Below are 26,456 nucleotides of genomic sequence, written 5' to 3'. Positions count from 1 at the left end.
CCCCCTGGCTTAGTGGTAATGGCAGGATGAGGATACAAATTGTAGTTGAGTAGAATTCTGGTGTTGCTGATGGCCCACAGTGCCTCACAGATGTCCAGTTTTGAGTTGCTAGATCTGTTTGAAGTCTATCCCATTTAGCACAGCAATAGTGCCACACAACACGGAGGGTATCCTCAATGTAAAAATGGAAGTTCATCTTCACAGGACTGTGGGTTGGTCACACCTACCCTTATGTTATGGACAGATGCATCAGTGGCAGGCAGGTTGGTGAGGATGTACTTTTTGTTGGTTCCCTTACCACCTGCCACAGACCCAGTCTAGCAGCTATGTCCTTTAGGATTCATCGGGCTCAGTTTGTAGTGGTGCATACAAGCCACTCTTGTTGAAGGATATTGAGGTCCCCACCCAGAGTACATTCTGCACCTTTGCCACCCTTACTGCTTCCTCCAGGTGGCTTCCTGCCCTCAGTGAACCAGATGGATTTTGATGACAATGGTTTCATGGTCATCATTTGACTTTTAAATCCAGTTGTTTTCTTTCTTGAATGAGATGTCATGGTGGGCTTCACACCCAGGTCTCCAGAGCGTTACTCTGGGTCTCTGGGTTACTAGCCCAGTGGCAATATCACTATGTCACTGTCACCCCCCACAGTTACTGCACTTGGCAATATCAGGGTCAAATATTAAAATGCAACAGAATCTCACATAATGTAGATTTTACAAGCAGATTAGTAGCTGAATGTGGATATAAAGTGCAAACTATTAGTGAAATCGAGCGAATCAGCATTGCTAAAGAGACTGTCAGTGAAGTTGAGAAGCCAAATTCAATTAAGCTTAATTGCACAAAAGGCAAAAAAAGATATGCAGACATAGAATTGATAGTGCAGAAGAAGGCCATTCGGCCCACCGAGTCTGCACCGGCCCTTGGAAAGAGCACCCTACCTCAGCCACACCTCCACCCTATCTCCACCTAACCTTTTCGGACACTAAGGGCAATTTAGCATGGCCAATCCACCTAACCTGCACATCTTTGGACTGTTGGAGGAAACCGGAGCACCCGGAGGAAACCCACGCACACACGGGGAGGATGTTCAAACTCCGCACAGATAGTGACCCAAGCCGGGAATCGAACCTGAGACCCTGGAGTTGTAAAGCAACTGTGCTAAACACTATGCTGCCAGTATTTTTATGACCTGCCACCTGAAGAGTCAGCAGGGGATACCAGCCATCCCACAGCCATTTAATATTCAGCAGGACATTAATTGGCTAACGGCAAGACTTCTTCCTTCATCTGGGGAACAAACCTCAACTTAGAGCTGCAGACGGCCGGCCGTTCTGTAGGCCCAGCAGAGGGTTCAAGTGGCAACAATTCTCGAACTACAACCAGTCAGTGCCTAATGGAGGCACGACTGAAAGCAAGTCCAGGGTATTGGCAAGGCCTGGCCTGCAAGCCCCAGCAAGGGGAGAGTGATAGAGTGGAGGGTCCTGGTTTGAGAAGCTGAGGACGGCAGGTGAAAGGGACATGACCTTTGGGGGGATTATAGCTAAAGGGAACCCCCCGTCCCCTCTGAGAAGATATACCCCCTTGTCCAACATCAACCCATGCAACTAAAGCTGGTGTGGGCCAACCCCTGCTGACAGTTAATTGGCCACTCAATAGGCTCAATGCGGAGGCCCAGCGACCTCAGCAGCTTTTCAAAATGAGTTGGGGATGGGTGGGTAGACAGTGAACAGGCCATGTATTCCACTTTACAAGTTCCTCTGCCTTCAAACCCACCAGCAAGGGACCGTAGAATTTCAAACAGTGATCTGCGGTTTTCACTTTAGTTCTCAATTCAATTGGTGATAAGTTTAATTTTAGTTTTTTTTATTGTAGGCATGGTATGACAAACGACTCACCTGGAATACATCAGAGTACAGTGGAATTGATATCCTTCGACTTCCTCCCGACTTATTGTGGATACCGGACATTCTTCTAGAAAACAAGTATGAACATTTATTACATCAAATTATACATTATTGGGGGAAGAGGATAGTTTTTGTTCAAAGGATAAAGAGCTGCCCCCCCCCCCCCTACCCCCCCCACCTGCAGCAGAATTGTGCTGAGGCGGAGGGGGGGCGATGGCTGTAAAGTATTTCGGATGGCTTTCCCACTGGGCTCGCATCCACCATGATATAACATAAAACATAGAAAATAGGAGCAGGAGAAGGCCACTTGGCACTTCGAGCTTGCTCTGCCATTCATTATGATCATGGCAGATAATCCAACTCAGTAACCTGTTCCCGCTTTCCCCCATATCCTCTGATCCCTGTAACCCCAAGAGCTATATCTAACTCGTTCTTGAAAACATACAATATTTTGGCCTCAATTTCTATCTTTGGTAGCGAATTCCACAGACTCACGACTCTCTGGGTGAAGAAATTTCTCCTCATCTCAGTCCTAAATCGTCTACCCCGTATCCTCAGACTATGCCCCCTGGTTCGGGACTCCCCCATCATCAAGATCGGCAGAATTTTATGGTGCAACGGTGAGGCCTAGGCCACCACCCCCCCCCCACTCCCCTAACCACACCCTTGCCCAATCAAGACCCATAAGTGGCCAACCATGACCATTTAAGGGCCATTTCCCCGTCAGCCGCCATTTTCCAGGCTGGTGGGAGAAGTTCAGCACAGAGGGGAAGCCCAAACAGTGAACCTACTTATGCCATGAGCGGAAGTGGGGGGGGCACAGCGCCTCCATCAACAGCCTCCTTTTAAGATAGGTGACCCCCCCTTCCGAAAAGTTGTTACCCCTACAGTGCTTCCTCTCCTCCACGCACCCCACCCCAGCCCCTCCAAAACCTCTACCCCTTTCAGCCGCCCCCCCTCCCCCAGCCAGGCCTGACCACCCCTTCCCACCCTGAGACCCCCAAAGCTTACCAGGTCCTGGACTCCTGGGATGTTGGGTTGATTCCCCGCTACCCACCACCAGTAGCCGGGTTCTCAATGTGGCCGATAATCCAGCATTGGGCAGAAAGTGGGATTGGCACCCTGCGCCATTCCCATTCCATACTCTGGTCCTCCGCTGGCATCAGGATCAAGGTTTATGCCCTTTCGCAAGTGGAAGGATGCAAATGGGTCATTGAGATTTTGTAGGGGTGAGAAGCCGATGTTTTGGCCTTTGCCTCCCTGATAGACTGGAGATGGACTTTGCTTGGGTGGCGAGACTCGGAGCCACCGAAAGCGGGAGTGTGGGTGAGCACACTGGCAGAATCCCTGAGGCCAGAAAAGATTAAATTCACTCTGAGAGGGTCGGCGGGGAATCCGGAGGTGAAAGCCGTTTGTTGATTTCTTTAAGGAGTCAGCAAATGGGGGAGGGGTATTTGGGGGGCTAAGGGGGGTAAAAATGGGGAAGGCAGGATGTGAGGTGGGGTTGGCGTCAGAGGGGCTGGTGGGGTGTGGTTGTTTCTTGAGTTGTTTTGTTGTTCTTCTGATTTTTTGTGTGTATATGTGAAAATGGCTACTAAAAAAAGAAATTGATGGCCCCTTATTCTGAGATAATGCCTTCTAGTTCTAGACTCTCCAACTAGGGCAAACTGCCTTTCATCATCTACCCTTGTCAAGCCTCCTCAGAATTTTAAATGTTTCAATGAGATCGCCTTTCATTCTTCTAAAGTTCAGACAGTACAGGCCCATTTTACTCAGCCTCTCATCACAGGACAATCCTTTCACTCCAGATATTATTCGAATGAGCCTTTGATGTAAAGCCTCCAGGGGAAATATTTCCTTCCTGAGATAAGTACTTGTGGACAGTATTTCAGGTTTGTGTCTCACCAAGTTCTGTACAATTGTAGCAAGACTTCCTTATTCTCGTACTCCAGCCCCCTTGCAATAAGGTCCAACAAACCATTTGCCTTTGTTGCTCTCCCCATGTGTTAATTTGTGTTCCTTGTACGTGGACACCCCAATCTCACTGAACAGCAAAATGTAAGTTTCTCAACATTTACGAAATATTCTGATGTTCTATTCCTCTGACCAAAGTTTATTTGTTTTTTCTCTACATTATACTCCCAACTGCTCCTTTATTGGGCACTCGCTTAACATCCCGACCCAGCTTTGGACTCTTCATCTCACTCAAATATAGATTGTGAATGGCAGAGGCCTTAGCATTGACCCTTGTGGCACACCACTGCTTACAGCCTAACATCTTGAAAATGCCCCACTTATCCCTACTCTCTGCTTTCAGTCCATTAACCATGCTAATACATTATCCCAAGCCCATGAGCCCTTATATAGTGTAATAACCTTTTGTGTGCCATGATATTGAATGTCTTTTGAAAATCCAAATATACTGCATCTACTGATTTCCCTTTATCTACCTGCTAAGTTACATCCTAAAGAAAATTACATTTGTCAAACTTGATTTCTTTTTTTGAGTATCGGAGTAACTGTTCTGGGAAATATAGAAAGATCTCTCATTGTCTCAGCATGGATATGATGTGAAATTGATTTTTTAAAAATGTTTCCAATTAAGGGACAATTTTAGTGTGGCCAATCCATCTACCCTGCACATCTTTGGGTTGTGGGGGTGAGAGCCATGCAGACACGGGGAGAATGAACAAACTCCACATGGGCAGTGACCCGGGGCCGGGATCGAACCTGGGTCCATGGCGCCGTGAGGCAGCAGTGCTAACCACTGAGCCACCGTGACACCTTTGAAATTGAATAATTGATGACTGTTGCATGTCCTTTCAATTGAACATCCGAATTAACATCTAACACTCTGGGAATTAACGCTTCATAAATTATGTCAATAACGTAAGATAAATTAAACCCTTCCAGACCAAATAGGCGAAAGCCATTAAACATTGCAGCGGTTAAAATAAATATGACAGGCCTAATAGATTGAAACTAACAAAGATCAATGATTTTGCAGTGAAAAAGAGAAGATATACTTAATGTTTTTGGGAGCTATATTCAAACCATGTTTGCAAATGAAAGACATTTTCTCATATAGTATAGCACCTGGAACCTATTCGGAGGAACAGGGGACAGAAGTTCTGGCCTATGTCTTGATTGATTGCTAACTGGTGAAATGACTATAGTCTAACTGAGTTTTGAGATCAAATCTTTGTCTGCCCAGGCTGCTTTGGAGTACAAGTTCACAAAATGAAAGAGCGCTACTGTAAAACAGATTGTATCATATTACCACCCTTCAGATTATTGATCACCTTCATGAGGAAGAGACCAAAATAATTTAAATCCCAGATGTGCAAATTGAATTGTGTACAATTTAAACTTGAAGGTTTGATGGTTAGGTAGATTAGGTACTTTTTTTTATTCCTGTAACTAAGTCTGGATTGATGAGGTGAAAAATATCTTCTGGCTTGCCTATGTGACCTAAGTATGTGTTGAACAGTCTAAATTAGGCTCCAAGAGAATATGTCCATAGCTTGAAACTGCTGTCCTGATTTGATGCTATTAAACTTTTTCACTCGAAAGTCACAGGATAACTGCCATATGAACATAGGAACATAGGAATTAGGAGTTGATGTAGGCAATTCAGCTCTTCGAGCCTGCTCCACCATTCAATCAGATCATGGCTGATCACTTCCTGGTCTCAAAGCCACCTCCCTCCCTTTTCCCCACATCACTTTAACCCGTTTTTATCAGAAAATATATCTATCTCCCTCTTGAAACCATTGAATGATTCAGTCTCCACCGCACAAATGGGCACAAATTCACCCCCCCCCCCCTCTGTGAGAAGTAGTGCCTCCTCATCTCAGTTTAAAATCTACTGCCTCTCAACCTATACCGGTGACCTCTTGTTCTAGATTGCCCCACAAGGGGAAACATTTGGTCTAAATTTATTTTATAAATCCCTTTTAGTATTGTATATACCTCGATCAGATCCCCTCTCATCCTTCTGGGTGGCACAGTCGTTAGCAATGCTGCTTCACAGCGCCAGGGACCCGGGTTCAATTCTCAAGCTGTTTGTGCGGAGTCTGCGCATTCTCCCAGTATCTGCATGGATTTCCTCCGGCTGCACTGGTTTCCTCCTACAAGTCCCAAAAGATGTGCTTGTTAAGTGAATTGGACATTTTGGATTCTCCCTCAGTGTACCCGAACAGTCGGAGTGTGGCGACCAGGGGATTTTCACAGTAACTTCATTGCAGTGTTAATGTAAGCCTACTTGTGACACTAATAAAGATTATTATTGAACTCCAGCGGGTATAAGCCCAAACTGTTTAATCTCTCCTCATACATCAATCCCTTCATCCCCGGAATCAATCTGGTGTACCGCTTCTGAACTGTTTCCAATGCCACCACATCCTTCCTCAAATAAGGAGACCAAAACTGGACACAATACTCCAGATGTGGTCTCACCAATACCCTGTACAATTATAACAATACTTCTCTACTTTTATACTCCAGTCCTTTTGCAATAAATGCTAACATTCCATTCGCCTTTCTTATTACATTTTGTACCTGCATACAGACTTCCTGTGATTCATGAACAAAGACACCCAGATCCCTCTGCCCAGACACATTTTGAATCTGCTTTCCATTTAGATAGTAATTTGCCTGACTATTTTTTCAGCCAAAATAGATAACCTCACATTTATCCATATGAACTCCATCTGCTAAATTCTCGCCCAATCTCCTACCCTATCTATATCCATCTGTAAAATCTGTATCTCCTCCTCACTGCCTGTTTTCCCACCTATTTTAGTATTATCCACAAATGTTGCTATGTTACACTCCGTCCCTGCTCGCAGATAATTTATATAGATTCTAAACAGTTGACGTCTGAGGACTGAACCCTGCAGCACCCCACTGGCTATAGTTTGACAGCCAGAAAGGATCCTCTGTTTTCTGTCAGTCAATCAATCCTAAATCTAATCTAGTATTCCACCCCCAATCCTCTGCAATCTCACCTTCTGGATCAATCTTTTATGTGGCACTTTGTCAAACTCCTTCTAGAAATCTAGATATACCACATCTACAGGTTCCCCATTATCCACCTTGCTGGTTACATTCTCAAAGAACTCAAGCAAGTTTGTCAAGTATGACTTACCCTTCAAAAAACCATGCTGACAACCTTCTTTCATACCCTAGGGTGCCCTACCTGCAACAGTAGTGAACTCGCCAACATTGAGGGCATTTAAAAGTTTATTGGATAAGCATATGGATGATAAGGGCATAGTGTAGGTTAGATGGCCTTTAGTTTTTTTTCCATGTCGGTGCAACATCGAGGGCCGAAGGGCCTGTACTGTGCTGTATCGTTCTATGTTCTATAATGGTGGATTGAGCTTTGTCCTTCCAAATGTTCAGTCATCTCCTTAATGATTGATTCCAGAAACCTCCCCACTACAGAGATCAAGCTAACTGGTCTGTAGTTTCCTACTTTTTGCCTCTTTCCCTTTTTGAATAGGGGATTTACATTAGCATGTTTCCAATCCACCAGGGCCTTTTCAGAATCCAGGGAGTTTTGAAATATCATAACAAATGCAACTACTGTGTCTGCTGCCACCTTCTTTCATACCCTAGGGTGCAGGCCATCAGGCCCTGGAGACTTATCTGCCGTTAGTCCCATTAGTTTATTCAGTACCTTCAACCTAGCGATAGTTATGGCACTAAGTTCCTCTGCATTAACTGCGGTACTTCGAAATTTTTTATTATCCTTTACTGTGAAGACAGAGGCTAAATCCCCGTGTGTGCGTGGGTTTCCTCCGGGTGCTCCGGTTTCCTCCCACAATCCAAAGATGTGCAGGTTAGGTGGATTGGCCATGATAAATTGCCCTTAGTGTCCAAAATTGACCTTAGTGTTGGGTGGGGTTACTGGGTTATGGGGATAGGGTGGGGTTACTGGTTTATGGGGATAGGGTGGGGTTACTGGGTTATGGGGATAGGGTGGAGTTGTTGACCTTGGGTAGGGTGCTCTTTCCAAGAGCCGGTGCAGACTCAAAGGGCTGAATGGCCTCCTTCTGCACTGTATATTCTATCATAACACTTCTATGAAATATTGGCTTAATGCCTCCGACATCTCTGTGTTCCCCATTATTACCTCACCAGTATCATCCTCTAAAGGGCCATTACTTTAGCTATTCTCTTCTTCTTGAGATACTTATAAAAGTTATGGTATCAGTGTTTATGTATTATGCTAGTTTCCTTTTGTAGTCCATCTTAGCTTTTTTGATTTTATTTTTAGTACCTTTTTGCTAACCCCTAAAGTTCTCCCAATCCTCCAGCTTACCACTAGCTTTTTGCAGTATGGCATGCTCTAGATTTTGCCTTTATGTCCTCCTTGACTTCTTTATTTATCCATGGAATGTTTTTCTCCCTCTTTCAATTCCTTGTCCTCACAGGAATATACTTTAATTAAGAGGCGTTTAATATCTCCCTGAACATCCACCATTGTTCCTCAACCGTCCTACCCTCAATAATTTGTGCATAGTCTCCTTGGGCCAACTCTTTCCTCGGGCATGTATAATCAGCTGTGCCTAACGCTAAAACTCTAGTACGGCACTCTATCCACTCTCACTCAATCTGAATTCGAAATTCTAGCATGCTGTGATCACTCTTTCCAAGAGGATCCTTAACTCCAAGACAATTTATCAATCCTTCTTCATTACATAATACTACATATAAAATAACCTGCTCCCTGGCTGGCTCCATAACATATTGCTCTGAGAAACAATCCCTCATGCACTCTATGAAATCTCCCTTGAGGCTACCCTTGCCAATTTGATTAATCCAGTCAATACGCATGTTTAAATCACCCAAGATTACCTTGGGCCCTTCTCACAATCCCTCATTATTTCTTGGTTTATACTATGCCCCACTTTAGAAGTATTGCTCAGGAGCCTGTAAATTAATCCTACCAAGGAGTTCTTCTCTTGTTTCTTATTTCTACCCATATCGATTCAACATTGGCCCTTAGTGCCAATATTATTTCTTAATACAGCCTTAATGTCATCTTTAACCCATAAACCAATGAACTAGAAACAGTCTCTCACTGTGCATCAGGAGATGTGTTCCTGAGGCTGGAGCCAAAGAACATTTTTGGGGCAAAGTATAATGAGTCTTACTCTGCATCTTGTTACACCTGATCAGACTGGGGACTTGAGGCTAACCTTAGCCTTGATGCCTGAAATGGTAAGTGTTCAATTCTTCAGCAGTAACATCCCCCACTTTGGTGAGCAAAAGCAAATAAAGAAATGGAATGAGAAGGCACAAAGATATGAGGTGAGTGATTAACCAAATTTTTACATCAGCTAAATCAATAGAAAGTATTAGCACTATTTTACACCAAATCTCCTATCCTGTGCCTTATTCACCAGCAATGATGGACAATACAATGTGGCCTATTTTTGCAATGTGCTGCTCCGAGCGAATGGATACATTACGTGGCTGCCCCCTGCAATATTCAGGAGCTCGTGTCCCATCAACACCCTTTATTTTCCATTTGACTGGCAGAACTGCTCTCTGAAGTTCATGTAAGTGCAAATTGCATTATTGTATCTTTAAAAATACTGTTTGTAACTGCTAAACAAAACAAAAGGTGAGGAGGAGAGGCTGAAATTTCTGCGTGAAACCTACATCGTCTACCTTATAACATTGACGGGAGACCCAATCGATTTTTGGCAGTCATGTTTCATTTGCGGATAGGCGGTGAGCTGCCAGTGCTAATCACAGTTTACCGAAATCTTACCATTTGGGAGCGGAAAGAAATCTAATCGAGCAGGCACTGACCATGGCTTGCAAGAACATCATTAGAGGAAAAAATGCAAAGATAGGAATCTAATAGTGCAGCTTATTTCAATATCAAGGAAATTAAAAATCAGAAGTAAAGTGGGGAAGTCAAGAAAGTATTTGAGACTCAAAACTCCCAAAAGAAATGAACAAACAATGTGTGCCAAATGTGATATCAAATGTCTCTTACTGCAGCTGATGATCTCTTTTAGTGAAGCTGTAGTTTTCTTCCTAACCAGTTCTGCCTTTGGTATGTGGATAGGTTGAAAAGGTAGTGGCGGCAGAACTGATTGAAATGAAAGTTACGTTTAGGGATTGTGGTGATAACCACTGTAGATATGCATACTTGCAGTAGGGGGATGTATGGCTGTACCTGTAATAGAGGTTCCTCCGGTATGCCCCTGCCGGCTAGCTCCGCCCACAGGGAGCTTGTGTACAAATATGCGTGTGAGTCACTCAGACTCTAGTCTTCAGTTGCAGCCGGAGGAATAGCATCACACAGCAATAAAGCCTCGATTGAACTTGTCTCTCGTCTTTGACTGTAATTGTTAGCGCCACAGGGATCCTGCCATCACTTGACCGCTTTTTGAAATGTTAATGAGGCTCTTATCTGTTTCTGGTGGGAACCTAAAGGAAGGCCTATCCAACAGAGACAAGAGACAGACTCTCAGTGCTAAGTATGTGGCTTTTGTTCTGTTGTAATTTTTATCCCCACTTTTCCCCCTTTGCTTTGTGCGCAAAACTTTATCTGATGATAACGAGAAAAACATCACCCTTACCTGTGATGATCTATCCCCGCTCTTTTTTTAACTCTAGGCTAAGGTATTATCAATGTTGCAGTATATTTCATGTTAAATGTGTTTAACTTCTAAAAGAGAGTAGTAAATGCTGGAGCAATCCATCCCTATATTTGCAGTCAAGCTTAGATCTATCTCAACAAGCACAAATCTAACAAGGAGGATGTATCTTCAAGAACAATCTATGCATGTTGGCAGAGAAAGTGAAGATATCTTTCAAAGTGACTAACATGGAGATAAATACCAGCACCAAGTCTGTATCCTCTTCCAGAAATGAGGTGTATTTCTCATGAGTATATTATGGTGGCTGTAAATTCCAAATGCTGGAAATGAAAATTGCTTATTGTCACAAGTAGGCTTCAATGAAGTTACTGTGAAAAGCCCCTAGTCGCCACATTCCGGCTCCTGTTCGGGGTGGTGGTACGGCCTGCCTTGGTCTGCTTCAAAAGCCAGCTATTTAGCCCAGTGTGCTAAACCAGCCCCTGCTGCAGTTGGACAGGCCTTCCATAGAAGCTTGATGTACCACACAATTAAAATTTCCCCTGACATTAGAGTTCTTGTTATTTGCTTCAAAGTAGGCCTAGAACTGACTGACCCTTTGGTACTGATGGAACACATATACTGGGCGGGACTCTCCGGCTGCCGATGCCCAAATTGGGTTTGCCGATTGGCCGGAGAATCCATTTTTACACAGAAATCGGGGGCAGCTCCGTTTTTCAGAAGCTCCATCCCCTCAAAAGCAGCATACTCGAGTACGCCGCACGCCATTGGGATGCCTGAGGCCCTCCTCCAATGCTCCGCCTCCGATGGGCCGATTTCCTGACAGCGAGGGACATGTGGCCTCTCAACTTCCGTGAAGCTGGCATGGCGGCGGCGGACTGTGTCCAGCGCCGCCACAGGCGGGGGAGGAGACGTTCGGCTGGCATAGGGGTTTCAGTGGGGGCTGGAGTACTGGTGGGGGGCGGTCCGGGGTGGCTTGGGGGATTACAGGCCGGCACCATGTTGTATGGCGCTGCCGCCGCAGTGCACATGCCCGGCCACAGACCGACCATTCTGCATCCGTATCTGTAGTTAAAGCCAGGGACTTCACTTGGCGCGGCTGCTAGCGCCCCCCCCCTCCCCCCAACCAGGCGGAGCGTCGGTGCCGGGGTGGCGCCAACGTTTTGGTCATAAGACCAGATTCTTTGGACATAGCCGCCAAATCGGAGAATCCAACCCATTGTTCTTCATATCATTATTTACATATACTTTTTAAAAATATTTTTATTGAAGCATTTGCAAAATATTTATTACAATAACAAACAGAACAATAATAACATAAACATCAATATGGTAAACTAGACATTTCCCACCCAACCCCTTCTGTACATCCCTTAACCATATTGCACCTACCCCCTTCAGAATGCTGCTTCTGCTGACATATTAATTTTCCCCGAGAAAGTCGACGAACGGCTGCCACCTCCGAGAGATCCCAGCATTGACCCCCTCAAGGCAAACTTTATTTTCTCCAGCATGAGAAACCCAGCCATGTCACTAACCCAGGTCTCCACACTCAGGGGCTTTGAGTCCCTCCACATTAACAGGATCAGTCTCCGGGCTACCAGGGAGGCAAAGGCCAAAACATCGGCCTCTTTCACTCCCTGGTCTTCTGATACTCCAAAGATCACTATCTCTGGACTCGGCACCACCCGCGTACCTAGCACCTTGGACATTGCCTTGGCAAACCCCTGCCAGAATCCTCCAAGCTTCGGGCATACCCAAAACATGTGGAGATGGTTTGCTGGGCTTCCCGCACACCTCGCACATCGATCTTCTACTCCGAAAAACTTGCTCATCCTCGCCGCCATGTGTGCCCGGTGTACCACCTTAAACTGTATTAGACTGAGCCTGGCACATGATGAGGAGGAATTAACACTGCGTAGGGCATCTGGCCACAGACCCGCCTCTAACTCCCCACCTAGCTCCTCCTCCCACTTGCCCTTCAGTTCCTCCACCGGGGTCTCCTCTGCCTCCAACAACTCCTGATAGATATCCAACACTTTCCCCTCCCCCACCCAGGTGCCAGACACTACTCTGTCCTGTATTCCCGTAGTGGGATCAGCGGGAAAGCCAACACTTGTTTCCTCAGAAAATCCCGGACTTGTAAATATCTGAAACCATTCCCCGGCGGCAGCTTGAACTTGTCCTCCAACGCCTTCAGACTGGGAAAACTCCCATCTATGAATAGATCTCCCATCCTCCTAATTCCTACTCTCTGCCAACTTCGGAACCCGCCATCTATCCTGCCCGGTGCGAACCTGTGGTTGTTGCAAATCGGGGTCCAGATTGACGCACCCTCCACCTTCTTATACCTCCTCCATTGCCCCCAGATCGATGCTGCTATCACCACGGAGCTAGTGGAGTATCGGGCCGGCGAGAACGGCAGAGGTGCCGTTACCAATGCTCCCAAACTGGTGCCTTTGCATGACGCCGCCTCCATCTGCTCCCATGCCGACCCCTCCCCCATTACCCACTTCCTAATCATCGCTATATTCGCCGCCCAGTAGTAGTTGCAGAGGTTCGGCAGCGCCAACCCACCCTCCCCCCGACTGCACTCCAACAACATCTTCTTCGCCCGTGGGGTTTTATTCGCCCATACAAAGCCCAAAATAATTTTGTTTGCCCGCTTGAAAAAGGCCTTAGGGATGAAGATGCTGAGCACTGGAAGACGAACAAAAATATGGGGAGCACCGTCATTTTCACGGTCTGTACTCTCCCCGCCAGCGATAGCAGGAGCATATCCCATCTTCTAAAGTCACCCTCCATTTGCTCCATCAGCCAGGTTAGGTTGAGCCTGTGTAATGCCTCCCATTTCCGAGCCACCTGTATTCCCAGGTAGCGAAAGCTCCTCACTACCATCCTGAGTGGCAGCTCCTTCAGCCTCCTCTCCTGCCCCCTTGCTTGGATCACGAACAATTCACTTTTTGAAATGGTCCCAGGTTCAATTTGTACCCCGAGAACCTGCCAAATTCCTCCAAGATCTGCATAACTTCCCCCATCCCCTCCACCGGGTCCGAGATGTACAGGAGCAGATTGTCCACGTACAGTGAAACCCGGTGATACACCCCCCCCCCCCCCCTCCCCCCCTCCCCCCCCCCCCCGCCGCCGAACCAGCCCTTGCCAATTCCTTGACACTCTGAGCGCCATGGCCAACGGCTCTATAGCCAGAGCAACGGGGAGAGGGGGCACCCCTGCCTTGTCCCTCAGTGTAGCTTAAAGTACCCCGACCTCGCTACCGGCGCCGGGTAGAGCAATCGCACCCAGTCGATGAAGCCCTCCCCAAACCCAAACCTTCCCAGCGGCTCCCAAAGATACTCCCACTCCACCCGATCAAAAGTGAATCGGCGTCCATCGCAACCACCACCTCCACCTCCTCTCCTTCTGAGGGCATCATAATTACATTCAAACGCTTCCGAACGTTAGCATTGAGCTTTCTACCCTTAACAAATCCGGTTTAGTCCCCCCCCCCCCCCCCCCCCATCACCCCCAGGACACAGTCTTCTATCCTAGTGGCCAAAATCTTATCCAGCAGCTTGGCATCTACGTTCAAAAGCGAGATCGGCCTATATGACCCACATTGCTCCGGGTCAGTTTCTCGTTTAAGGATGAGCAAAATTGAGGCCTGCGACATCGTTGGTGGGAGGATTCCCCTCTCTTTAGCCTCATTAAAGGTCCTCATCAGCAGTGGGCACAACACCTCTGAGAACTTCTTATGGAATTCTACCGTCCGGCCCCGGAGCCTTGCCTGACTGCATGCCCTTCAGTCCTTTAACAATTTCCTCTCCCTCAGTCGGGGCCCCCAGCCCCTCCTCCAGGTCCTCCTCCACCCTCGGGAACTTCAACTGATCTAGGAATTGCCTCATCCCTTCTATACCAGGCGGGGGTTCCGACATATAATTTACTATAAAATTCTTTAAAAATGTCATTCACCCTCCCTGGGTCCAATACCATGTTGCCCTCTCCATTCCTTACTCCCCCAATCTCCCTGGCCGCTTCTATCTTCCTAAGCTGGTGCACCAACATCCTGCTCGCCTTTTTCCCATATACATAGACCGCCCCCTCCTTGCCCTCCTCAACTGCTCCACCACCGTCCCCATGGTCATCAACTCAAACTCTGCGTGTAGTTTCCGACGCTCCCTCAGGAGCCTGACGTCCGAGGCCTTCGCATATCTCCTATCCACTCGAAGTATCTCCTCCACTAATCTCTCCCTCTCTGCTCGTTCCACCTTTTCTCTATGAGACCAAATCAAAATTAGTTCCCCTCTTACAACTGCTTTCAGAGCCTCCCAAACCACCGCTGCTGATACCTCACCCTTATCGTTTATATCCAGGTAATTCTGAATGGACTTATTCACCCACCCGCAAACCGTTTTTTCCACTAACAACCCCACATCCAGCCTCCACAGTGGGCGCTGCCCTCTCTCCTCACTCAACTGCAAATCCGCCCAATGTGGAGCATGATCAGAGACTGGAATCGCCGAATATTCCGTCTCCGCCACCTTGGGAATTAGCGCCCTGCTTAGAATAACAAAATCAATGCGGGAGTAAACTTTATGGACATGAGAAAAAAACAAAAACTCCTTCGCCCTCGGCCGTTTTGAATCTCCTTGGGTCTACCCCCCCCCTCCCCCCCCCCCCTTCCCCCCCCCCCCCCCCCCCCCCCATCTGCTCCATTAATCCCGTCAACCCCTTCGCCGCGGCAGACCTCCTTCCAGTCCTGGATTTTGACTGGTCCAGATCGGGATCAATGACCGTGTTAAAGTCCCCCCCCATGATCAAGCCATGAGACTCTAGGTCCAGGATCTTGCCTAACACCCGTCTCATAAATCCCATATCGTCCCAGTTCGGAGCATTTACGTTTACAAGCACCACCCGTACACCCTCCAGCTTCCCACTCACCATAATATATCTACCCACCTTGGCTGCCACAATTCTTCCAGCCTCAAACGCCACCTGCTTGCTGATCAATATCGCTACCCCCCAGGTCTTTCAGTCCAACCTAGAGTGAAACACCTGACCAACCCACCCCTTTCTCAATCTCGTCTGATCAATAATCTTTAGATGTGTTTCCTGAAGCATTGCCACGTCTGCCTTGATCCCCTCTAAATGCGCAAAAACGCGAGCCCTTTTGACTGGCCATTCATACCCCTCACATTCCACGTAATCAGCCTGGATGGCAGGCTGCCACCCCCCCCCCCCCCCCCCCCCCCTCGCCCCCCCCCCCCCCCCCCCCCCCACCAACCCGCCGACTAGCCATATCCTTTTTCTGGCCAACCCAGAGCCCACGCCACCCCCGCTTCACTGAGCTCCCCCACAAGCAGCCACCGCTCTCGACCTCCCTTTTGTTCCCCGATAACAGTTCCACCCCTGTCAGCGAAGCAGCCTCCCACTTCCCCCCCTTCCCCCCCACAACAGTCCCCAAAACCTAATCCCTCAGGTCAAGCACCATCTTAGCCCATGTGCACCCCCCACCATGCTTCCGAGAGTCAGCTGACCCATGCTGACCCCGACAGCCCCCGCCCTTGGTGCCAAACAGTCTGGCTCCCTATTGTTCGAACCCCTCTCCCGACATGCATAAACCATTTAAAAACATGGCTGTCCCCAGTAAGTAAACAATCTCAAGTAAAATAAATGTTAACATAAACCAATGATGAAACAATTGCTTGAAACCAGACCCAACCTCCCCCAGAATACCACCCCTCGCCCCTCCGCATCCAATCTCTGCAAAAATAAAGCACTCTCAGACCACCACCCCAGCCCAATACGTAACCCAGAACCCCATACAGTCTTATTTGAACCGCTATAAGAATTACAAAAATTACAAACCGCCGCTGTGGTGATGTGCATCACTGTAAATACACAAGGGGTTAATGTAAGTACACGTAGACTAGATAGACACTAGAGGGAGCACCAGAGACATGACACACAGACACTCAACCAATAGGTCAGTTAGATAGGACACGACCAATGGGCATTCACGATACAGACAGAGTGACACCACCACATGAGGGCATTACACCAACCCATATATAAAGGACACAGCACACATAATCTTCCTCTTTCCAGTGGAGACATTCAGTGAGTACAGACACAGGGTTGATTCAATATCACACCCACCACGTGGATTGTAGCAGACTGGTTTGTCAGTCTGAGTAGCTATAGAAGGATTAACAGTAGAGGTGACCCTAAGTAAGAGAATTGTAAATAGTTCAATAAACGTGTTGAAGTTATCTCCACGTCTGAACCTTCCTTTGTCAGAGTGAATATCAAGGAAGCCACTTATGCTACGCCAAGAGCATAACAAAACAGCCGCCACATAACTCTTTCAAGACTTAAGTGTTCTTTAAGACACTTCCAACTTCTTTTCTTTGATAAAAGACCATACATCGTCCAGTGCTTCAAAGTAAAAGTGCCAATCTTTGTTCGTAACCCACAACCGCGCTGGATACAACATCCTGAATTTCACTCCCTTTTGAAGAGGATTGCTTTCACCCGGTTAAACTCAGCATGTCTCTTGGCCAGCCCCGCTCCCAGGTCCTGGAAGATGCACACTTCGCTGTTCTCCCATCTGCTACTCCGCTCCTTCTTGGCCCACCGCAAGATGAGTTCTTTGTCCGAAAAGCGGTGGAAATGCATCACCATGGCCCTCGGCAGGTCATTCGCCTTAGGCTTCCTTGCGAGGGCTCGATGCGCTCCGTCTACTTCCAGGGGCCGAGAAAATGCCCCGGGCCCCATCAGCGTCTCCAGCCTGCTCGCCACATATTCTCCTGCATTCGACCCCTCAATTCCTTCAGGGAGGCCAACGATCCTTAAGTTCTGCCTCCTGGACCTGTTCTCCAGGTCCTCCACCTTCTCCTGCATTGTCTTGTGGCGCTCATCCAACACCTCCACCTTGTGCTCCAGCACGGTTAGATAGTCCTCCTGGCTGGACAACTTCATTCAGCTCAATCTCTTGTATCGCTTGCCCTTGGGCCGCCTGATTCAAAACCACTTGATCAATCGCAGCCTTGATCGGGTCCAGCGTTTCCTTTTTCAGCTTAGCAAAACAGTCCTTAAAGGAATGCTCATCTGCTGCTCCTTAGACCACTGAGCCACCGCTCCCTGGTCCTGACCCTCCGCCATGCTGCACCGTGATACCAGCTCCAACTGCTTCACTCTATCAGGGCCGAGTCTTTTCACATGACCACTTCTGGTCCAATTAGCCATACATCGGAGGGGAAATCCTTCTTAATATTGTCCACTACACCGACCTATCCCTTAAAGCCCGAGAAAAATCGGGGAAAAAGGTCCGAAAGTCCATTTCAGGCAGGATCTATCGAATGTGCGACCTACTCCATGGTCGCCACCCGAAGTCTACATATACGTTTTGAGTGACTTGTTGGACTGGATTTCCCCGCTGGCTTCAGGTTGGACCTAAATGGGAGTCCTGAGCCTGCACGTACCATCAGCAATCTTCTAACAGGCAGCCTCCTACATGGCCACCTCCACGGTGGGCTCCAAATGCTGCAGGCTCAGTCAGAGGGCCAGCGGCCCTGGAGTCTTGGCAGTCCCACTGAGATAGGTGGGTGCTGCTGAGAAAGGTCGGGGACCCCCAAGATACCACAGTGTGGAGGTACTCCCGGAGACATGGATCCAATTCAGAAATCATGAACCAACGCTGCTAATCCTCGCAGAGTGGAGGGGAAACCACTCTGGAAGAATCATTTGGGCACGGGATACAGACTGTTCTGCCCATCATTGGAGGCTCCAGGTCCGATAGCCCCCTGACGGCAGCAGGGATGTCACCTCTACGGAGCTGGCAGCCTCTGAGCATGACAGGAGGCCACCCTGCTGGCAGAAAAATGGCAGAGAAGCCACAAAAATCACCCCTAATTGGAGTCTTAATCATGTTAATTGCTGCCAACCTTCATGGAGTAGGCATCTGATCCTAATCAAAGCCTTCACCTGGAAAGGTTCCCCAGCAGCTGGAATGTATTGAAGATCCACCCCCAAATGGCTCCCCTGACTTTCCCTGTCTCTCTGCCTTTAAGCCTGCTCCAGCAGGGGTGGGACAATTCAGCCCATCGTGTCACTCATACTTTGATTACTAGTCCCAAGCACAGATAGAAATTCAGCTTTTTGACTTTAACGTTTGTTCTTTATCTTTTATAGGTCTTTCAATTACAATGCAGAGGAGGTAAATTTGGAGCTGCAAACAGAACTTATAGATGACAAGGAGTTTCCTATTGAATGGATTAACATTGACCCCGAAGCTTTCACAGGTAAAATCGTATGGATACTGTTTATATTTACTAAGCAAGGCATGTCATAAAACAAAAGTAAAAAAATAAAAAAGACAAGAATATGCTGGTGAAGGTTGTCATCTTTCAGTCACATTGCTGATTGGTTGGTAGGTCAGCTCTGATTGGTTGAGACGTTGCCCTGGTGAATGCACCAAGGAGATATTATTCCCAAAACACTTTTCTTTATTTCAAAACTATGCAATGTCTGGACACATTCTTTTTACCTGCAGAATCATCTGCAAATGTCTGCAAATACTTTTTTGATGGTAAGCTGTCATTTTGCGATAATACTTCCTCATATCTTCATAATCTGCTATCACACTAGACTTCCATCCTTCTCCAAGATAAGTATGTGATGAGTAAAGTCAGACATTTCATGAAGATATGCTATTTTTGTCACAGTACCATGCAAGTGACATGTTTTTATTTGATTTACACCATGATATCATGTGTTTTCAAATAACTGATGTAAAGATAGAACTTCCTAAACAATATAATCCTGATATTGCTGCAAATAACTTTGCCCCATTTTTTAAACAGAACACCACAAGGTTGAATGAGTGAATAAAACTAAAATGACACAATTTTAATCTCAGTATTTTTGTTTGTTTATGGGATGTGGGCATCACTGGCAAAGCCAGCATTTATTGGCATTCCATAATTGTCCTTGAGAAGATGGTGGTGTGCCCTCTTTTTGAACTACTGGATTCTGTGTGGTTTAAATAAAGCAAAAGTGTTGTTCCATTCTATTCCAATTCTCTTCCTGCACCTAGTGATGCACTAAGTCAGGCTTTCATCTATTTCCATAGCTAGTAATTCCTGGAACAGGTCGCTAGTCTGTCGCCAGGGGCTTATAGCTTGAGGGCCGCCACTCTACATCCAGTGTGGTTGACCAGGAGTCTCTCCCACTCTTATCGCCACATTATGAACACATTTTCCTTGGCCATCAAGTCCTGGGATGGGACTCAAACCAGAGTTTCTGGCTCAGAAGCAGGGACAGTACCCAGTGCTCCACAGGACCTCCTTAAATCGTTGTTCGGCAGAGAGCTCCAGGATTTTGACCCAGTGATGGTGAAGGAACAGCAATATATTTCCAAGTCAGGATGATGTAGAGTGGAGGGGTATTTACAAGTGGCAGTGTTCTCATGCACTTGATGCCCTTGTTCTTCTCGGTGCTAGAGATTGGCGGTTTGGAAGGTGCTGTCAAGAAGCCTTGCTCTGGTTTCTCTTGTTCATAAGGACCTGTAGGAATGTGTCTAACTACAATATATAAAAGAAAGGTGCAGCGCAAGATTATTTGGAGTTGAAGAGCTATTGTTATCTGTATAACTCTCATTACTATCTCCAACATACTGACAAATGTTATTCAAATTCCAATTTAAAAAAGACCAGGGGAAAACAGCATTATCACATTAGAATGGTAAGCAACACTCCAGTCTGAGTGGATCCTTCACACAAGATCAGATGGGGCAAGGGAAAGGAAACAAAACTGGAGCATAACTGCTGTGTAGATTTGTATATACTAATATATTTGGGTATATTTAAGGAAACTTAAACATACAATTTCTTAATTATTGCTAACATCTTTATTTTTTAATTTTTACAGAGAATGGTGAATGGGAAATCATTCACATGCCTGCAAAAAAGAATACCAATACACATATTCCTCGTAATAGCACCAGATATCAGGATGTAACGTTCTACCTCATTATCACACGCAAGCCACTGTTTTATATCATCAACATCATCACTCCCTGTGTCCTCATTTCTTTTCTGGCGTCATTAGCTTTTTATCTTCCTGCAGACAGTAAGTATTCTTCTGCACAACCATATAATTATTCCTCAGTAGCTTTTTTAAAACATATTACCACAGCAATGAATTTGGGACAATAGAACTTTAGATGAATACAAACAGAAATATTTAGAATATTTGATGGAGCTGCATATGGTAAAGAGTAAACTTCTTTGTGGATTATGGGATGCTCAATTACTCCGGATCCATGATTCACAGAGCTATCTGTCCCCAAAGGTTTCCTCGCCTCCTGTCTGGGCCACCTGTAGACTAATTGTTAGAGATTAAAAGGCCATACAGAAGAGTTGCCCTTAAACTTGCCACCTATCAAGTGATGCTGCCAACTGAGTTAAGAAAAATGACTTGCATTTATATGATGCCTTTTACAACCATAGTACATACCAAAGCACTTTAAACCAATTAATTACTTTTGAAGTGTAGTCACTGTTAAAATGTAGAAAACGGAGCAGCTAATTTGCACTTGCTGTAGTTTCCACAGAGCAATGTGATGATGATCAGATGTTGATGATGGAGGGGAAAAATGTTGGTCAAGATGCAATGGGTGCCTCCCCTTCTCTTTGAAATAGTACAAGTTATATTTAACATCTAACTGATGGAGCTGACATGGCCTGGTCCAAGTACTCATCTGAAAGATGACACCTCCAGCTGACTCCCTCAAGTGACAGCTTTGATTTTTATGCTCAAATCCTGGAGTGGGAATCAAACCCAGAGCCTTGTGACACAGGAGCAAGAATGTTATCAACTGAACCACGGCTGATCCAGAAATATATACCTTAGGATGGGTGACTAAAAGCTTGGTTAAAGAGGTAGATTTTATGGAATGTCTTGGAGGAGAGAATGGTGAAGAGTGTTATGGGCCAGGGTTTAGAAAACTCCAAAGTATATCATGGTGTTCACATGACCTACGACTGTTTATTAATTTTGGTTATGAGGAGCACAAGGGCCTACCTTTCAGGTGTTATTAAACAGAGACCTTAAGCACTTTTAATAAAAAACAGTTTATTCTACGAATTTAGGTAACGTTTTTATAAACACACACAGTAAGCACTTTGCTCAACTACCAACATAAATACCTCACACAGCTACAGTACTCTATGTATAACCCTTAAGCAAATTTCCCCCTAAAATGAAAGCAAAAAACTCAGAGCCACCAAAGCTGCAAGTAACTGGGCCCAATGTTGTATCTCGGTGGAAGCAATAGTGGGGACTGCTTTATCCTCCCTAAAAAGCCCCAATAAGGGCTTGTGGTCAGTTATGATTATGAAACGCCTGCCATAGGCGTATTGATGAAATTTCTTTACATCAACACGACCGCCAAGCCTTCCCTCTTGATTTTAGAGTACGTCTGCTCGGCATCAGAGAGAGTCCTGAATTCAGAGGCAATGGGCCTTTCTTCCTGTTTTTCCAGTGGTGTGGGAATACCGCCCCAACCCCGAAAGGACAAGCATCACTGTCAGGCTGAGTTCCTTTTTGAGGTCGAAGTGGGCAATAAATTGATCATAACGTATCTATGGGAAAGCTTTTCTAGTTTGAGTGAAGATAGGCATGGCTAATATCTAATTCAGTAAATGGCTGGCATGGGGTACCTATCCAGTTTGGAAACGCGATTGACTATAAACATATAATCCCCATTGAGGCAAACTGGTTTGTCCGGTTTAAGGACGGGGACGACAGGCGCTGCCCACACTGTGAACTGCACAGGTCTTATTATCCCTAGATTTTCCAGGCGGCCAAGCTCAATCTCTACCTTCTCCAACAGGAGAAATATTTAGACGTACTATCGGGGTCAACATAAATTTTGGTTCTAACTCCTTTGATTTTCCCAAGGCCCTCCTGGATGATTTCAGGGTATTTGCTGGTGACTTCATGAAGTTCTCCCACACCCAGCCTGTTCAGCCTGGTCTGATGGAGCCAATCTCTACCCATAAGACCTGGCCCTTGTCCCTGCACAACGATGAGTGGAATCCAGGCTGATTACTACCTGTAGGTCACTGGGGTCATTGTAGTACCCTTAAGCCGCAAAGGTTCCCCGTGTATGTGGCTAGTCTGACCCTAGTAACTTCCAAACTCAAGGGTTGGATACCAGTTTGGAGATGATCAAATGTCTGCTCTCCACTGACAGAGACGGCCGCTGTCCCAAAAGTTAACTACAGTTTGGTGGCCCATAAAAAACTCCCACCAATGTTTGCTGACCCTTGCTGCTTCTTAGTTCCACTCAATCTGATTCTACGTCTTGATCCTTCAACCTAAGATCCTTTCTCATGAATGTATTAATCCTGCCCTTTATTAAGAGTGCTACACAGCAGCACAGGTGGCACGGTGGCACAGTGGTTAGCACTGTTGCTTCACAGCAGCAGGGTCCCAGGTTCGATTCCCGGCTTGGGTCACTGTCTGTGCGGAGTCTGCCACAGACTGAGTTTCCTCCCACAAGTCCCGAAAGACGTGCTGTTAGGTGAATTGGACATTCTGAATTCTCCCTTAGGCTCCGGAATGTGGCGACTAGGCGCATTTCACAGTAACTTCATTACAGTGTTAATGTAAGCCTACTTGTGACAATAAAGATTATATATTTTTTAAATATTTTCCTTTATGGGTATCCTTCCAAAATTACGAATACTCTTGGATATTCAGTTTCCAGTCTTGGTCACTTTGTAACCACATCTCCATAATGGCAATCAAAAAGATTATTATTATTAAATCATACCCATTAACCTCTCTTCATGCCTTCAAATCATCTATCTTGTTGTGAATGCTCTGTATGTTCAGATAGAGTGCATCTTTTAAAACATTATTCTGCTTTCTGATCCTATTTGATGCTTGCCTTCGCTTCATCTGTCTTCTAATTTTGCTTACCACTTTTTTCCTTCCTGTTACCAGCTTTGTTTCCCTCCTATCAAAACGCTCTCTCAGGTTCCCATCCCCCTCCTCAATAGCAGTAGAAAAATCTCCCTGCGTGATGTTAGTCCTGGTCCCGTGCAAACTATCCATCTTGTACAGGTCCCACCTGTCACAGAACCAGATCCAATGCCTCAGACATTTCTTCGACACCAATTCTCCAGCCATATGTTCGATCACTCAATCCTTCTATTCTTATCCTCACTAGCACATGACACAGGGAGAAATCCTGAGATTACTGCTTTTGAGGTCTTGCTTTTCAGTTTATTTCCTAAATCTGCTTTCAAGACCTCAGCCCTCTTCCTGTCTATATTGTTAGTTCCTACGTGGACCACAACCTCTGGCTGTTCACCCTTCCGCAGAAGAATGTCCTGCAGATGCTCTGTGAAATCTTAACCCTGGCACCAGGAAGGCAACATACCATACTGGAGCCATATCTAAGGCCGTAGAAAGCCCTGCCTGTTTCCCGAATTAACAGATCCCCTACAATTATTGCGCTTCCACTTTTCTTTCCCACGACTGTGCTGCTGAGCCGCCCATGCTGCCATAGACTTGGCCTAATTCTGCTCCTATGTCTCATGGTCTTATGGCTCTTGCTGCACTTCTTTGAGGAACGATCACCCTCACCAGCATCCAAAATAGAAAATCAGTCAGCAAGTGAGATGGACACAGGGGACTCCTGCACCACCTCCCTTTTTCCCTTAGGCTGTCTGGTAGTCACCCATTCCCTCTCTGCCTGCATGCTTCTAACGTGTGGTGTGACCACCTCTCTAAATGTGCTATCCAGCATAGTGCTCAGTCTCTTGGGTACATCACAGTGACTCCATCCATTGCTTAAGTTCCGAAACCCAGAGCTCAAGCTTCTGCAGCCGGTGATACTTCCTGCAGATGTGCTGGACTAGGGCACATGGAGCCTTCATGACTTCCCAAATCCCACAGGATGCATTTGCCACTTAGACAAGCTGCCCTGCCATACCTTAACCTTAAAAACCATTTATAATAAGTAGAATAAACGGAATAGCTTACCAGCTACTCACCAATCAGCGTCTTCCCTTGTACCGAAGTAAGAACCAAATACTGGAGCCTGCAAAAGGTAGAAGGAAGGAAGGAACATCTCCTTACCCCTTCACCAAACTCCCTCCCTCCCCACATTCCCAGCTGCTCACTTTGTCCAAGCCACATTCCATTTACAAGCTATACTGAGACCCCTATATTTATACTAGCTGAGACTCAGATGAGTCAATTCTACTAAAGATACAGAAACCAGATTAAGCCGAATCAACTAAGTGTAGATAAGCTTGTTTATCCCCGCTCAAGACTGGATTTACAAATTGAAACTTGAAATAAAGGCAATTTTAAGTTAAATGCTAATTGCAAACAAAAATAGATTTTTTTAGAAAGGGATCAGCCCTTAAGGCTCCCTCACTCATTTAAATTCCCAGCTGCTTAGTCTGTCCACCATGCCATAGGCCGTTGATGGAATCATTTTCAACCTCACCACATGGGTGGTAACTAGGCAGAGTAGATTGTCACTCTTTTGTATCTGCCTGACCTTTTGTTCCATTGATCTGACTGTACACAAATTGATGTGTCCCACAATAGGCATTCCACATGCATTAACTTGGACATAGTGAGGAGGGAGAGGAAGAGAAAGGTACAGGAGATTGTATTTAACCTTGAAGGTACAAGAGACCAAAGTTCAAAGCAGCACTAAATAGAACAGTATTAAGGAAAATAGGCAAAAGGAAGAAGATGTGTTGTAGGGTAGATTAAACAACTATTCGGAGGGCTGATCAGATGTAGCGATTTGGAAGCTAACGACTCGAGACGTTAGCACCCTTCTCTCTCCCCAGATGCCGTCAAACCTGCTGTGATTGTCCAGTTTTTTCTGTTTGTGCAATAATTAGCTTTTATTTGTAGAGATTTGGAATTTGGTTAATCCCAAAGTGAATTTCTCAAATATTGTAATATTGGAAGCAAAGAATTTGCATTTAGATATCATCGTTCAGGTCCTCAGGATATTCCAGTCCACTTCACAACCAGTGAATTATTTTTGAAGTGCTCTCACTGGTATTGTGCAGGGAATGAAGATTTTTGTTGAAATTTTAATTCTCTGTCATGGTGATTCCAGAAGTGGGACAAAATCAATATTATCTGATACTTATGGTGTTTCTCGCATTGATTTTAAACTATGTTAAGTTGTTAGTCATTTTTGTATGGTTTAGAGAAAAGAAGCTTGAATCACTGTTTCTTTGGAAATAAAAAGAGAAAATATTTAGCAGGTCTGGCAGCAGCTGTGGAGAGAGAAGGTCTGTTGCCAGGCCAACTAAATATTTCCATCAGGCACTGTTTTTTATTTCAGATTTCCAGTATCCACAGTATTTGCTTTTGGAGCATTATTTTCTTGGAACTGTTTACTGGAACTTTTTGCAAGTGAACAATGATGTTCTTATGCATCTCCTGTGTACTCAGTGTAATGACTCAGGTTGCCAGAGGGAAAACAGCACTGCATGGAAAGGAACTAAAAAGCTCCTGTATTCATTCATTTGGCAGAGCTACATTTAGTTTTCTTGGTGAATTGTTCGAAATTCTCAGTATTATGAAGGATCTCTGGGCGAACAGTCAGGGGGCAGCCTGTTGGGGGGGGGGGGCTCCTTCACCCGGGGGGGGGCCTCTGATGGGGTCTGGCCCGCGATCGGGGCACATGGACCGGCGGGCCGGCCTCTTCCCCACACCCCCGGACCTACTTTCTGGCTCGGCTGGTCCCTGAACACCGACTCCATGTTGAGTCGGGGCCAGCACGCTAAAGAAGTCCCCTGCGCATGCACAGATTGGCGAGGCCCAACTGCTCATGCGCGGGTTGGCGCTGCGCCCATTTGGCGCCGCGAAAGGAGGC

The 26,456-nt window shown here is 46.1% G+C and overlaps 1 protein-coding gene across 1 annotated transcript in view; it reads left to right on the top strand.

The window, feature by feature from the left end:
* The window catches only part of chrnd (cholinergic receptor, nicotinic, delta (muscle)), a 65,878-nt gene that overhangs the window by 17,907 nt on the left and 21,515 nt on the right, over positions 1–26,456 (top strand). Inside the window, exons 4-7 of the mRNA XM_038816878.1 lie at positions 1,876–1,985; positions 9,323–9,478; positions 18,722–18,831; positions 20,459–20,659. Coding sequence (XP_038672806.1) covers positions 1,876–1,985; positions 9,323–9,478; positions 18,722–18,831; positions 20,459–20,659 — 577 coding nt within the window. The remainder of the gene's footprint in view (positions 1–1,875; positions 1,986–9,322; positions 9,479–18,721; positions 18,832–20,458; positions 20,660–26,456) is intronic.

This window comes from Scyliorhinus canicula, chromosome 13, assembly GCF_902713615.1.
Source record: "Scyliorhinus canicula chromosome 13, sScyCan1.1, whole genome shotgun sequence".
NCBI classification, from domain to species: domain Eukaryota; kingdom Metazoa; phylum Chordata; class Chondrichthyes; order Carcharhiniformes; family Scyliorhinidae; genus Scyliorhinus; species Scyliorhinus canicula.
Note: the sequence above shows the minus strand (reverse complement) of the source record. Positions and strands in the feature narration are given on the sequence as shown.